The sequence below is a fragment of the Vipera berus genome, assembly GCF_964194415.1.
Source record: "Vipera berus genome assembly, chromosome: 6".
Lineage (NCBI taxonomy): Eukaryota > Metazoa > Chordata > Lepidosauria > Squamata > Viperidae > Vipera > Vipera berus.
Window position 1 is genome coordinate 62,454,833 of NC_138208.1, and position 16,019 is coordinate 62,470,851.

A 16,019-nucleotide genomic window follows, 5' to 3' on the forward strand; every position below is an offset into this window, starting at 1 on the left:
TCTCAACCCTAGCAAAGACCTGGTGAATATATGGCTAGGTTTATGCAGTGTTTGTGATAATACAGTTGTACTCTAGAGTCTACAGATTTGGAATTTCTTAATGGTCTCATATTGAGATAATAACAAGATCTGACATTGCTTAGCTTTCTCAGTACTAGGTCAACTTAGTTAAATGTGGCTGTCTGGTCACCATAGGTAATGAGAAACTGAGTGACTTCCCTGTTTGAGACAAACCACCTGGGCAGGAAAAAAAAGACAACTCTCTAGTCTGTGATCCAAATCTGAACAGAAAAAACTGAGGGTGATTTTTTCCATCACGCTAACCATGGCATGAACGTGCCTCACTAGCTGTTTTTGTAAGCAGCATCTTCATGATGTTGTCTTCATGTCATACCCAGGTAACTCTGAAGGCATCTACATCTGAATGTAGCTGTTCCAGTTTTAAAGTGATTGTTTTCTCTCTTTGTCCCAATACAATGCTTGCAGTTTGAATTGGTTACAATACCTCCAAAGAGGGCTCCTGATGACACGGAGCTACAGCTACAGCTGGCCCCTTGAGGCTGATGTGGGCACCCACAAACACATCTTTTTGATCCCTAGACATTTTCTGACAGCAGAAGTGGCTGGATATTTGAAACCAAGCTGCCTCTCCCAACTTCTGCTTTCCATGGGAAACCTGACAACAAATTGCCAGGCTGCCAAGACAGTTACAGCAAGGGAGGCAAAGCAGCTATTTAGCCACTTGACACTTTTCTTGGTGGCCTGGAGTTAGGATGGCAACTAAGCAGAAGGGGGATTGTTTTTCCCGCCATGTTAGGATGGCAAGACAAACAGTTGGATATTTTTTCTGCCATGTCTCCAACAGTGCCTAGTGGATTTTTGTGATCAAAAATCTGACAGTGAGAGGATTCCTTGATATCAGGGCCTGTGAGTTTCCCACCTCCCACACTGCACCCTGTTCCATCCTACCAAGAGTTCATTTGTGAATATCAGTTTACAGGAAAACTGCCAATGCCAATTTTGTTTCTTTTGATTTATATAGATGCCCATCTAACAGAAGTCACTTTGGCTGGCTTGCAAGATTGAAATAGAAAAACCCACCACACATAACCCTTAATGCCCAAGGATTAACACTAACCATCAGTAATAATTCATTTACCCATCTGGCCCAAAAGCCTGAGGAACACAGGCAGACTTTTTATACCTTGCAGTCATATGAGGGTCATGGGATGAAATAGGAGGGTAGATGTGGAAAGCAAATAATCAGGTCTGGTCATGTGATGACTCACTTAACAATTGCATTGCTGCAACCAAAATTCTGATCCCAATTGTGGTTATAAGTTGAAGACTACTTGTAGTAATTAACAGTCACCTCTCCCTGAACATTGCTAGGGCTCCGAGTCTGGTAAGAAAAAAGGGGAATGGGGAGGGGTGCTACCTAGTAAAGCAATATGGCATCATAAGCATTTTCACTTTCCTCCCCCACCACAGGATATATACACAGAGAGATTCTGCCTGGTAAAGAAGAGGCAGGGCCATATGGCAATGTTTCTGACCACATTATCTGCTTTATCTGACAAAACCACATATTCTCGCACTTCTGGGACCAGCAAGTTCAAGGCCAGGTTTTTATAGCTAGTTTAGCCATCTGTTGAAACTTGCCACTTCCCTTATGGAGAACAGCTGGTAGTTGAGGAATCCCTCAGTCTTGTTCCCTTAGTTGTCTCATATTTAGTCTCTGAGGGCAGGCAGCATCAATCACTGGCCCACAGTTGAACCAGAATAGGTTAGCAATGAGGTAGCACAAAGTATACTGCCAATTTTTTGTTCTACCTCATGACATAGAGCAAGGGTGTCAAACTCACAACATCACGTGACGTGTCATGATGTATCGTGACTTTTTTCCCATTGCCGGCAATGGGGTAGGTGCGGTTTCGCCATGACGCATCCGGCCCGCAGGCCAGCAGTTTGACACCCCTGACATAGAGGAAAATAATAATCCCAGGAGGAAGGCCCCTAAAAGGATATAATGCAAACTCAAGAATCTTTTCACAGAAGATGAAGATTTTTAACTAAGTAAGTAGAGGAGAGTACTGAACTTGCCAGTAATTCCAAGTACTGAATTTAATTTCAAGAATGTTATTTAAAAAACTGCTGATTCAGATAAAATTACACAATATCTAAAAATGTACTACCTACCATAAGGCACATCTTTATTTCTTTAAGGAAATAAAGAACAAGTTAATTTAAACTCATTGGTCAATAAAAGAGCTGGCACAAATGGATCTGTCTGCTGTTGGCAAGGCTGAGATAAATTTCATTCCTTCGAGAATAGAAAATGTAATGGAAAAATATCTTAATCATGCCAGCATTCCTATTATAAGGACAAGAGCTATTAAAGTTATCAATTTAGTGCAAATTTCATGTCAAGTGTGCCAAATGGCCTGAGAAAAGAGTAGAGCTTGAAATAAGGAGGAGGATGGTGATGGCTTTAACTGTCTATGAAAGCCTCCTGGTTGTAACTTTTATGAATTTAAATTGCATTCAAGATTTGCTATATCCATTACCTGGCCTCTGCAGTAAATTACTGTTTAATATGTAACATATTCTTGTATAAAAATAGTAAAAATTAAAAATTGAAACTAATTTTGAAACCTTTGTGTTGAACAAATCATTTAAATCTGCTTCTCACTTGTATGTTTCAAAAGAATACTTTATTAGGATTAATATGGAGTTGGTAGCTAAATAATAACTCATTTCCAAGACCGTAGGCTATCCATTTTTGGCCTGGGTGGAGAGCACTCCTTCACTGAGATCTAATGAGCAATTTAAGGGTCACAGTTCCTGCTCAAAAAGCAGGTGGCAGCTATGGACAGGAAGGTATTTGCACAACTTGTATCTTTTGTACCAATTGTCCCTGCTCCTAGACTGGGTCGCTGTGCTTGTCATCACATCTTAATAACTTTGCAGTTGGATTACTGTGACACCTTGTACATGAGGCTGCCTTTGAAGATCACCCACAAGTTGTTAACTATCTAGAATGCAGCAGCATGGCCTATTAAGGGCACACCTTGTGTACCACTACTTTGCAATCTGCATTTATTCCCAGTTGGCTTACAAGTGCAATTCAAGGTGCTGCTGGATATCACTTTTAAAGTTATACACGACAGAAACTGGGTTATCTGTGGGAGCCTCTCTGCTCATTCCAATAAGATGGCAATGATGCAGGTCTCTTCCCTTCATTTGGCAAGAACCAGGAGGTATGTCTTTTATTTGTATCTGCCTTTGTTTTAACAAATTACTCAAAGTGGCAAACATACCCCAAACATCTTCCTCCTATTTTCCCTACAACAACCCGGGCTGACAGTGACAGGTCACCTAGCTGACTTTCATAGCTAAGGCAGCACTTGAACTCACAGCTTCCTGCTTTCTAACCTAGTGCTTTAACCATTACATTATTCACTGCCATGCCTGGCCTTTAGAACGGCCTCTCCTTCAACCAATATATGTTGGCCTTCAGAAAAGCCCTAAAAATGGCTTTTTTCTTGGGCACTGAGGCCAAATTGATTAGCATTCTCACCTGGAGGATATAAGGTAAATTTGGTGTTCCAGGTTTCTTACTGATTTCTTTTGCTGTTTTTAACCATATGGCTTATTTGCTGTTTATTTCATTGTTATTGATTGTACGCTATTCAGAGTTACAATTTTTCAACTTGGTCAGCTATATAAATTCCAAATAAGTAAATAAATGCACGAAGATACAGGTTTCTTTCTTATATTTTGATAAACTTCATCATATAGGAGGAATAACTGAAGTCTACCAGGAATAAAAAAAAGACCCAGTGTGTAATGTGAAATGTAATAGGGTGGAATGAGAATCAGTACCAAATTGCCTTTACACTTTATTTATAGTATTTTTTACTAAAGAATACAATTACAACAATAAAAATTAATATAATCTAAAATAAAATAGAAGATGGGGACAACAGAGAATAAGGTGGCTGGATGGAGTCACTGAAGCAGTAGGCATGAGCTTAAATGGACTCCAGAAAATGGTAGAGGACAGGAAGGCCTGGAGGAACATTGTCCATGGGGTCGCGATGGGTCAGACACGACTTTGCAACTAACAGCAACAACAAAATAAAAAGAAAAAATGGGTGTAGAAAAAGAAAAATAATAAAAAAATATTATAAAAAAGTGGTTTTCCACTTCATCACAGCAACAATTTTAGTAACTTTCTCAAATAATTCACCATCTCTTAAAATACATGAAATGATATTTTCTACTTACATCCCATCTCTTTATTTTAAATAAATCCATAAAGCCTTCTTATTTCAGGAATACATTAAAAAAATTATCCCTTCAGAACAAAATCCTTCATGTTCAATAGAGGTGAATTCCTGGTATCTACCCTGAGTTGATTCCAGTAAATCCCATTTAATTCTATAGCATGTTTCTGACACTGCAAGATTATACTGCAGTTCAGGTCTTGGTCTCCTAATATTATTGCTTTCAGAGTGCATATGTTTAAAGCCATACATTTTAATAGCCTATTAAATGATGTTTAATAGGCTATTTTATATTTTATAAAAGCTATTATTGATTGCTAGTAATTGTCTTACGTTACTTAGAATTGAAGTGATTACATAGCAATACAATTTGTAAATCAGAATGAAAGATTGCTGGCTCCCGACATGAGATACAATTTCTCCTTCCTTCGCCTTCTTACAAATACATCATTTTCTTCCTTTTTCCAAACCGCTGCTATGCAGCTAACGGATTACACACTAACCCACCCCCGTTCGGGATGAAAAACACCGGAAGTGTGGCGACTTTAGCAATGCAAAGCAAAGCAGGTCAAAGGAAAAGTGGCAAAACTGAACTCGGAAGTAGCATAATCATGAAAAGACCATAGAGCAGAAACAGAACGGAAGTTCAAGATAATTCACGTGTCTGGAGAGAAGGGAAAATGTCCGCTTCCCTGCTAAGAAAGGGATTGGAACTACTGGAGACGGCGGGAGGTAATCGAGGGCTGCAGGGTGGCCAAAGGAGAAAAGGGGAGAATCCAGTTTAACCTAAATAATCGTTCTTGTTTCTCTGTCTGATAAATAGTGTCCGACTCCTCGTCTCAAAGATCAGTGACCGCCGCCCGACCCAATAATCTGCTGAAAAAGAAGAAAAACAAAAGTTCAAGGTCCAAAAGAAACAAGGCCACAATCAAAGGAAGAATTATCAAATCCGCATTAGGTGAGTAGGGGGAAGATGGAAAATGATGATCAAGTGGGCGACCCTCATCGAATTTATTTGGTATACTTTGATTGTGCCTGACTAATGCAAATTTTTGAGCTCTACTTGCATTTTACAGTTAAACAATAAATGCATAACATTGCTTGTAAGTTGCATGGAAATTTCAAATGTATATTTAAGCAAAACAAACTTCCATTACTCAACTGATGTCAATTTATCATCTTTATATACAATCTTAAGCACATAGATATGAGTGACATGCGTGAGAGTTATAGGTTATAAAATTCTTTCATTTTTTCCCTATTAGTGCAACCATATTTTTATATTTTATGTACCTCCTTTCCTATCCCGTTCAAGATAACTTATAATTTCAAACCATATACGTGCCAAAAATTGACAATATATGCTTCCTCCCAAGTGATTAAAAATAATAAAATTATTATTGTGGTATTGTATTGAAAAAAATGTGTCCTAAAGGCAGAGCCTCTGCATATCATAGCTTCATGATAGTGATGATGATATTTTTATACTATCTTTTTATAATGTTTATGTACTCAGAATTATGGTGGTGTGGTCTGTGCCAAAGCTGAAATCTCTATGTGTTATATATTTTGGTCAAGGCACAAAACAAAATAGATCTGTTCCAGGAATGAGGCAGCAGTAATTGAGCATGATGTAGAGGCAAGGGAGAAGAGAAATGGTGAAGTGGCTGTGAAGATGTTTCCCTCTCTTCTATATTCAGTATCCTCCAGTGTGATACATTCTATTCATCTGCCCATGCCCAATCTTTGCATTTTATGTCTTCTTTCCTTCAGCAGTACCAGTGCCCAAGTGTGGGACATAGTACCAAACCTCCTGCCCTCTGAGCTTTCAGTTCCTTCTCTTCCTTCTATTGCCTGAGCTGCTACTAATGTTCTCATGCTTCATATTCTATCCATTTGCTGATTCAAGTATTTCCAGCTCTTTCCTTTCTCTCCCACAAATGTACCACAATAGGTTTGACCATGCTCCAAAGTGCATTCTTTATTCATTTAATGCAACAAGAAAACCCACAAAGTTTGAGCTACAGTCCACATAAGCTGAAAGCATGTTTTGGAGTAGTTACCCACATGGAGATCATGGTTTTTATTATAGCTCCAGTGTTCCTCACCCATCAGAGGTGATTTGCATACAAAATTCCTTGAAATCTTATGCAGTACACAGGTTTTCCCAATAACTGAAGGCAATAATAAAAGGAATTGATGACCATTCTATTAGCTAGTAAATATTTTCTGTTGTCCCGAAAAGGAGGTAAGTATAAAATCTTCCACAGACTTTGTCATGTGAATAAACTCCCTTAGGAAAAAGACTTTTTTCCCCTTTATCATCGCATTTATTGCATGTGAAAATTCACATACACCTTGAAACAACTTGATCCCTCCAAAATCAAATTAAAACCTGAGACAAGCAGGATGAATTACGGTTATAACTGCAATACTAACTCCCTAAAGACAAATACAAATTTATTTCTTCCTGAATTTTGCCTGCATACTTTCTTATTGTATTGTTTTTTCCAGAGGAATATCAGAAACATAAAGCAGCTGACCACTTTAAGAAAAACATGCAGTATATGATGGGTACTCATTTTGTGGCAGACAGTACAATTACTGAAAAGGTCAGTTTGTTACTTGCTGCTTTATTTGGGGAGAGGAGATGCTATTAGAAATAAAAGAAAAATACAGCTCGATTTTTACACAATTGACAGCTTTTTGAGCTTGTGTCTCAATATAAGCATGTTTTTCGTGTCTATTTCCATTTTTTCTAATGTTCTTGCCAAATACTTTAGATCTTGAGTTTTCAAATTCCATTATTTGAAATTAGTGTTGTGCATTGACCTGGATTCAAAGCACAAATTGTGATTCATAACCTGTATGGGCATACATGTAACATCTGTTGGGAGTACCTTAAACTAAAGTTCTCCCAGGATCATGCATCAGATCTGGAGAATATCTGTGAGTGCAGTTAAAAAGCTGTTTTTCAAATGCTCCAACAAATACAAATTCTTGAGTGGTGTTGAGGACTACATACATACTACATACCTGTATCTTTCATCAATTTAATCAAATAATCTGTTGAGTGTGGTTAAACACGGAAGGCTTATTATACTACTGATTAATGATTACACTTACATATATTAAAAGATATTGAGGTATTATTTTCCTTTGCATTATTTCTGTAGATTTTAACCCAAAATAGAGGGAGGAAAGCTAAAGACCGCCCTATAGAAAAAGTGAAGAAGAAGAAGCCAGAAGGAACTGTCTTCACTGAAGAAGACTTCCAGAGATTTGAGAGAGAGTATTTTGGAAGAGCTGGAACAATCTGACAAAAGTAACTTGTCCATCATTGCTAAAAATATGAGCATCAGTGAGCAAATGCTTGCCAGTCTTTTTATGGTTGGGAAGTATGTCTATTATAATAGGCTACAATATTTCTACATATGACATGCTCAGTTGTTGCACTTCATATGGAACGACAGTTTGTGCCTGAGTGGAAAATCCAGATCTTGGATGCTGAGTTTGGACATATGACTCTTTTAAGATTATCTTTTGACTCTCTGCTACAAAAAATATCTACCCTGAACCAAACAAAACAGTCTTTTGCCACATTTGCTAGGAGTAAGTAGGTTAACTTAAACAAGTAATTTCTATACATATTGAAGAGAGAATTTGGATTTCATGTTGCAATATCAGAGCTGAAAAGATGTGCTTTATTGCATAATTGTAAAACTATTACTTTTGCTGCAACAAACTAACAATTACCCTTTTTAGTAATAGTAATTGATTTAATTTATAGCCAAATATTTCTTTAGTTCTTCATTTATAACAACATAGTAACAGTCAGAATTATAGGCATTTGAAGTGCTTCCACAAGGATATCACCAACATTAATTTTTGCTATACTTAAGATGCAAGTATAAGCCCGTTTTTTGTGATAATTTTTAGGAAAAGGATATTCTTGTGATACTCTTTTCTTCCCAAAAAGGAGTCGTATAATTTCCTACCATATTCTGTTAGTTATTTTTCAAGTATTTTTGAGTTTATTCAGTGTATGATTTGTCATTTCTTTAATAAATGAAAAAAAACCTTTACAGAAATAAAATGGCCAGTTACACCAGACTGTTTAGGCAAAAGTTGTTTGTGAAGTACCAGAAATGGTAAAATTATGTATGATTTCATGATTTATAACTGCAGTTACTACCTAAGAACAGTAATTTGTGCATTTTACTAAAAATAACAAGTAACAAGGAAACCTTCAACCTCCTTGCAGTAAGCACCCTCACTGTCATCTTGAATAAGGCCCACTACTGTTGTATTGTATGCGTACTTCACAATATGGTTGGTGGCAAACCTAGCACAACAGTCATTGGTCAACAGGGTGTACAGCAGCGGACTTAGGATGCAGCCCTGTGAAGAACCTGTGCTCAAGAAAATGGTGTTAGAAATATTTGTTCCAGCTCACATATACTGAGGCGTGTCAGTAAGAAAATCAAGAATCCGGTTGCACAAAGGGGTGTTTAAGCCTTAAAAGGCCCAGTTTGTCTACTAGATGCTGGGGAATGATTGTATTAAATGCCGAACTGAAGTCGCCAAACAGCATACGCACATGACTACTTCTTTCCTCTAAGTCACGGTTGTCAAACTTGCCGTATCACATGATGTGTTGTGACTTATCACAACTTTCTTTGCATTGCCGGAGGAGCTGGAGTGGGCACAGCCTCTGCACAATGCAACCAGCCCACAGGCCAGCAGTTTGACACCCCGGCTGTAAGTACTCCAAGCTCAAATGGAGAACAGAAAAAATAGCATCCTCTGTAGAGCGATTTGGTCGGTAAGCATACTGAAACGGGTCAGATGTTGGCAGGAGGCTAGATACAATAATGTCCTTTATCAGCCTCTCGAAGCATTTCATAGTGATGGATGTCAGTGCATGACTTTTTTTCATCCTTGACCATTACTAGCATTAAGCTAATTATAATATTTATCCTCCATTTTAGTTCTTTTCACTAGTAGGATATGGTTATCTGAATTGTTTGCATTACACCTTTATTATTTTTACAAACAATTCAAGATGGTGAACATATCCACCACACCTTCCTCCTCCTATTTTCCCCATAACGTTGTGTGATGTAGATTGGACTGAGTGACCAGCCCAAAGTCATAACTCACAATAAAGTCATTTGAAAATACTTCTGTCTGAAAGCGCACAATACTTTAGATTTAAATGGAGTTGGTTACACAGTGACATGTGAAAACCAACCAGTTTAATTTGTAGTTCAGTGTAGTGCAGGGGTGTCAAACTCAATTTCATTGAGGGCTGCAACAGCATTGCAGGTTGCCCTCGGGGGGGGGGGGCAGGTGGGTGTGGCCAGGGTGGGCGTGGCTGGAGTGCGTATGGCCTACTGGGTGGGCATGGCCAGCTCTACATTGTTCATGTCAAGGGTGCCTATGGGGGCCTGGGCAGGAGTGGGACAGATCTGAGGGTCTCTGGCAAAAGGAGATGGGACCAGGGCAAGTGTCAAGGCATGGTCCACTGGAGGAGCCTCTCAGGCCATGCGGGGGGGGTTGGACCGTGGCACGGAAGTCAAATGCCCTAACCCTCAAGGCTGCTACTGTGCTTGTTCTTCTTAGCCAGGTTGCTCATGATGGGTACAAGGGCAAAGTTAAGAGGGAGGCACGCTCCCTTTCCATGTGAGGAGACCTGGCTTTGTATCCAAAGCTTCCTTAGCAATAGGATGGGAGACCCCCCAGGATATGCCAGGAGGAGTGAGCAAGAGGATGGTGAAAGGGTAGCAGGGAAGGATTAAGGCAGGACTTCCCTCAGACCCCTTCCTTCCTTCCTTCCTTCCTTCCTTCCTTCCTTCTTCCTTCCTTCCTTCCTTCCGAAAATATTTGAGATGAGGGAGGGAAAAAAACAGGCAAGAAGCGCAGCTGGGGAAATGTCATCCTTCGTGAGGAATGAAGAAATGCACCATCACCTGGAAATGGCTAGCACATGGCCCTCACCTACTTCACATATCCGGCTTGGTGGACTCTGGGGGAGGGGATGCCATGAGCAGCATGAGAGTTGATGTTACCTGCGCAATGCTGCCCAGCCCCCAGCCTGCCTGGTTTTGGCAGGCAACGAGGTGCTCTCCTCACTGTGCCAAGAGGCTGAACCGGGTGGCATGAATCTGAAGAGAAGCGCAATGCTGCCCAGCCCCTAGCCTGCCGGAAGTAGGCAGGGCCATGTGCTGGCCACTTCCAGGGAATGGTGCATCTCTTCATTCCTCACAAAGGGTGATACCTCCCCAGCGCATGCCCAGGGGGCGGGGCCGATGCGGCAGGGGCTGGTCCTTCGCTGTTTCCAGACGGCCTTGTGGAGCTAAGACTGAAATTGTTTCAGCATAGATGGCCACCATGAAATTGTACATTGGCTCCCAGCCAGCCTGGGCCGGGGCCAAGGCAGCGGGGGCCGTTCCCTCACTGTTTCCAGGATGGCTTCGTGGGCCACATGAAACTACTTTGCGGGCCGGATCTGGCCCCCGGCCTTGTGTTTGACATGTCTGGTGTAGTGGATAAACCTAGGCAAGACATTAAGCAGACAACATAGTTGACAAGGTTACTGTTAACCACTTTAGTATGTTGGGCAAACATATATTTGAAGTTGTAGTCCTGAAAAAGCTGTAAGAATGGTGTTTCCTATTTATTCTTTTCAAGAGTAATTGTGGAATCAGCTAGTCTGCTTTCTACTTTTCAAATCATATAAACCAAGTATTTAACCTTATTTATTAAAGAAATGTATACAGTAGTAGCTAAAATTGTGGAAGCCGTTTGGGAAAAATGTACATTTGAGTTTTGATGGCTAATGGCACCACTTTTCTTTGGAGTAGTACCATAAAAGTATATAGCAATGGAAAGATAATTTGATCAAGAATATAATGCAACAAATTTCATTCAGTTATCTGTATTCTATGAAACGTTATAGCTAAATAACCAGAAAAAGGAAGCACAACTTGCTTAGGTTGATAGGAAAGGTAGCTTTCCTTCATCTGATTGTAGCCAATGAGCATGAGTGTTTAGAGAACCAGTCAGATGTCCTCTTGTTTTGACAATGAGCCAATCAGATCACAGTAGGATTCAGTTATTGATGTCATGAGAGGACATTTGTCAGTGTTATGTGATCGCTATCAAGTTGGTTGGGGTTTTTGTATTTTTTCATTTAGTGAGCTTGTAAAACGTAATGGTGCAAAGAATTGACTGGTTGCCCAGAAAGCGATGTAAAATAGTATTATTAAGTAAACAAGGCTACAGTTATAAAGAAATTAGAAGAAAAATTGGTAGAAACTTAACCAAAGGTGGCATTTCTAAGTTTTTGAAGAGATATAAGGAGACTTAGTCACTACAAAACCACACTGGTAAAGGCAGGAAAAGGTGCACAACAGCAAGTGAGGATAGAAGAATTAAGAGACTGTGCCTACGTGACAAAAGAAAATCATCTGGGTGTATACAAGATGAAATGGTGCAATGCAATGTGAAGTTGAGTGCAAGGAGTGTTCAGCGCAGACTGCAGGAATTTGGCCTAAAATCTAGAATTCCACAAAAAAGCCACTTTTATCTCTCAAAGGTTGAAAAGACTAAACTGGGCTAAAACCCATGTTACCTGGACAGAGGAACAATGGGACAGTGTTATTTGGAGTGATGAGACCAAGATCTCCCTGTTTGGTACTGATGGCATAAAATACATAAGGAGAAGAATTGGAGATTTGCATCCTGACTGCATTACATGTATCGTGAAACACCCAGTCAGTATTATGATCTGTATAACATCAAAAGGTGTAGGCAGAATTTGTGTGATTAACGGGAATATAAATGGCCAAAAATACATTAATGAAATACTTGAGCCCAAACTGAAGCCTTCTGCACATGATCCTTTCCAAGACAATGAAGCATTTATATTTCAACACAATTCAGGTCCATGTTATGTTGCTGCTGTGTGCAAAAAGCGGTTTCAAGATAATCATATTCCACTGCTGGAATGGCCTGGGAATATCTTTCCATTGATATATAATTTTATGGTACTACTACAAAAAAAGTGGTGTTATTAGCCATCAAACCTCAAATGTACACTTTTCCCAAAAGGTTTCCACAATTTTGGCCACTACCGCAAAGCTGCCCAACTCACAGTGACTGGGAGGCTGAAATTATTATTTCCATTTTGTGGAAAGAAGCACATTTTCACATTTTACTAGCTGAACATGTATTTCTGTTGTAAAATTAACCAAATTTTATAGATTTCCCTAACTTACTATCCTAAGTTATCCAGATGGGTAAATTATTCTATCATGCTAAGCTATAGTGATTAGTTTATAGCCAAGCATGCTGGTATATTTTAACCATTAGTTAGATATAAGTGATGATTCATAGGAAGTCTCTTCTTGCCCCCACCCCCTTCCCAAACCAGCCCTGCCCCAATCAATTTCAATTCGTATTTCAATTCAGTTCATATTTGGAACAAAATAGCCCCAAACACTTGAAAAACAGGCCAGGGGGCGCTATTTCTGAGTTTCTGCCCCAGACATACAGAATACAGTAAATTCGCAGCATTCCTTTTAACATTCCGGAAGCTGCATAGGACAGAACTCATCTGGGAAGCATATGACTAATTGTCACAATTTTTGAATTTCAGTGTAATTGTATCCCATTTCGCTCTTGTATTTGATTATTTTCCCCCATGTATTATAATTTGTATTTTATACCATTTATTTATGAGTTTAATTAAGTTGGCTGTGAACATTTTAATGAGTTGTATGCTTTATTGGACTAAAACATAGGCTTTATAGATTCAGCAGTGTAAAATAACAAATACATTTCAGTTTGGGCAAAAGCCACCAGCTGTTCCCAAACAAGAACACTGCACATCTTTACACTGAATAAATCCAAGCTGGGTTTGTTCAAGGTGCAGGACTGTAATAATTTTCTGTTGTTTTAAATATGTTTCAGCCCCTATTGCCTAGGTAACAGTTCTTGACTAACTTAGTCATAGTCATTTTTTTTACTCTCTACACTAGAACAAAAATAGCAACCAAAAATTGTCAGGAAATGGAGAATGTTTTACCTGAAACAAACGTGACTTATCAGCAAGTAAAAGCAGGGATGAAATAAAGTTACAATTGCAGCACATGCTCATTTGGTACAGCATTGGAACTGCCATCCTATCATGCCATTACCTGAAAGCTTATTAACAGCCCTATCTTTGCCCTGTCTTTGTGCTGCATGCATTGTACCTGAAGGCCCACTTGAGAAAGGGAAAGTTGTGTTTATCTCATACAGGTAGTCCTCGAATTATACAATCATTTGTTTAGTGATCATTTTAAGTTACAACAGCACTGAAAAAGTGACGTGACTGTTTTTCACATTTACGACTGTTGCAGCATCCCCATGGTCACATGATCAAAATTTGAATGCTTGTCAACTGCATTTATTTATGACGGTTACATTGTCCCAGGGTCACGTCATCAGTTTGACCCTCTAACAAGCAAGATCAATCGGGAAGCCAGATTCACTTAACCACATTGCTAACTTCACTGATTCCACAACTGTGACAAAAAAGGTCATAAAATGGGGCAAAACTCACTTAATAGCTGTCTTGTTTAGCAACAGAAATTTGGGGCTCAACTGTGTTATAAGTTGAGGACTATCTGTATCCCAGCATGTAGTATCAGCCTAATGCACTGTGTAAAGGAACAGAAGTTTGTTATTTGTATATTTTAATATTTAACGAATGTTATCTATAATTAACTTATTTTTTATTTTTATAGCTTATTTTAGTTAGCTGTTATCTACAATTAGCTTTAGCATTTAGTGATCACAATGTACTGAAGCTAATTGTTAACTAGATAGTTGTAAGAAGAGCAGTCTATAAATTGAATTAAAACAATCTCAAAATCACTGGTACCTATCATTTATACATTAAATTTCAACAAATACAAAACATTTACTTAAGTATTAGTTGATTTGTTATTCTTAAACTTAATATATTTAGAAAATGCCATTTCCCCATTTGCTTGTGGATCAAAATAACCGGTAAGCTCAGGCTGTTTTAAATCAAACTGAATTTTAACTTTGTTAGAATATTGGGTAAGATTGTACAAAATGTTCTAGGCATCCTGCGCATATAAAGTTGGTCCTGTGTAATCTGCAGTTCAGATATTCAGAAAAAAATGAATTTTGTTCGTTATACTGTACCATGAAAAAGTAGTTTTGGGGGGAGTGCAGAAAAAAAAAGGATAGTGATCATGGTTGAAACAAGATAGGGAACAAGTAGAATATCCCACACTAGAAGCCTATTCCTTATGGCCAAGACATTTAAAGGCTTACACACTTGTACTTTAGCAGAAACCAAGGTGAAGTAAAGCATGTATGTTAAAAGCAGAAGCTGGATCAAAAGCAAATGTCACATTTGGGCTTGTTCCATATTGCCAAGATACCATTAAGACATTTGGGTTAATCTTTTCGTAGTAGCAAAGGGGAGACAGAACAGGCCACTATGTATTTCATGATGGAACTGTTCTGAGGGGGGAAAATGTGAAAAAGTACACTTGTTCAAATTGCCCTACATATCATTCTAGGGTGCCATCATATTATTGCAACCTAAAGCTGAAACTACAAAAACTTTCTGGGTTTTTTCCTGGCATATATTTTTACTTACAAAATGCATATAGACACCTATCTCATCAAAGGCAACTGCATAGCACATTATAGTTGGGACACTGTAACAGATAGAAGCATTAAAATTCTTATGAACACTAAAAAATTCTAGGTGACGAATGGTTACAATAATGGAACCATCCAAGTACCAAAACAAGCATTTTCTTGATGCAGTTTCTTTTCATCTTAATTAACCCTTATTTTTATTAGTATAGATTTTGATTAGAACTACTACCACCTTAGAGTAATATATTCAGCAAAGGGCATCTTTGTTTCCAATTTCTTTCAAGTAAGCATAAGATTCATGTGGAATGGTTTTCTTAAGAGCTGGTCCAGGGCAGAATTGTATATAAAAGTGAACTTCACTAAAACCACCTTTTGAATATTCATTAGTCACTTACAGGATCATGCTGTTATGGATGCTATGAATTGTTACATGGAAGAGTTGCTGGACATGCTAATTTGACTCAAATTATGGTAACATATTACAAAGTTTGAACTGTATATAATTTTTCCTAAGGTTCTTTGCATCTTGTACCTTCTGTTCTTATGCAGAGAATAATCTACCTTTCCATCTCAGGTGCTATTTTGACCATAGGAACACAAGAACCTTACTGTGATCTATGAACAAAAGATGCACATTATCCTATTGTTTATACTGGTCTTGGAAGTTTCGAAGCGCTTTACCCAAGATGAGGGATAAGTGTAAATATTAAGAGACAAACAGAGCATGTGGTGGTATTAGTGTAAGATCCATTTAAAAGGATAGTTGATAATAAAGCTACACATTTGGTACATTGGCTCAACAATCAATTCCAAAGATGTTAAAAATGTGAATCCACAGGTTAAAGTAGAATGTTTTTAAGATTGAGAAAAAAGTAACTTATACCTTGAAGATTGAGAAATAAGTAAAATACTGTGAACTGTATGTTGTTCCAGAATAACTGTAAAATGTCGAATGAAATTAACTACAATTGCTACCTTTTCATTTTTAATGTGGCACGTTAACCAAATGTTTCAAACAAAACTCCACTCAATATACACATA

At 38.4% G+C, this 16,019-nt stretch overlaps 1 protein-coding gene across 1 annotated transcript; it reads left to right on the plus strand.

Moving 5' to 3' along the window:
- The first annotated feature begins 4,948 nt into the window (after positions 1-4,948).
- Positions 4,949-8,402, plus strand: RPS19BP1 (ribosomal protein S19 binding protein 1). The gene is made up of 4 exons (XM_081330260.1): positions 4,949-5,021; positions 5,113-5,247; positions 6,804-6,901; positions 7,466-8,402. The coding sequence occupies exons 1-4, from the start codon at positions 4,970-4,972 to the stop codon at positions 7,607-7,609; spliced, it is 429 nt and encodes a 142-aa protein (XP_081186386.1). The 5' UTR covers positions 4,949-4,969; the 3' UTR covers positions 7,610-8,402.
- Positions 8,403-16,019: the final 7,617 nt, after the last annotated feature.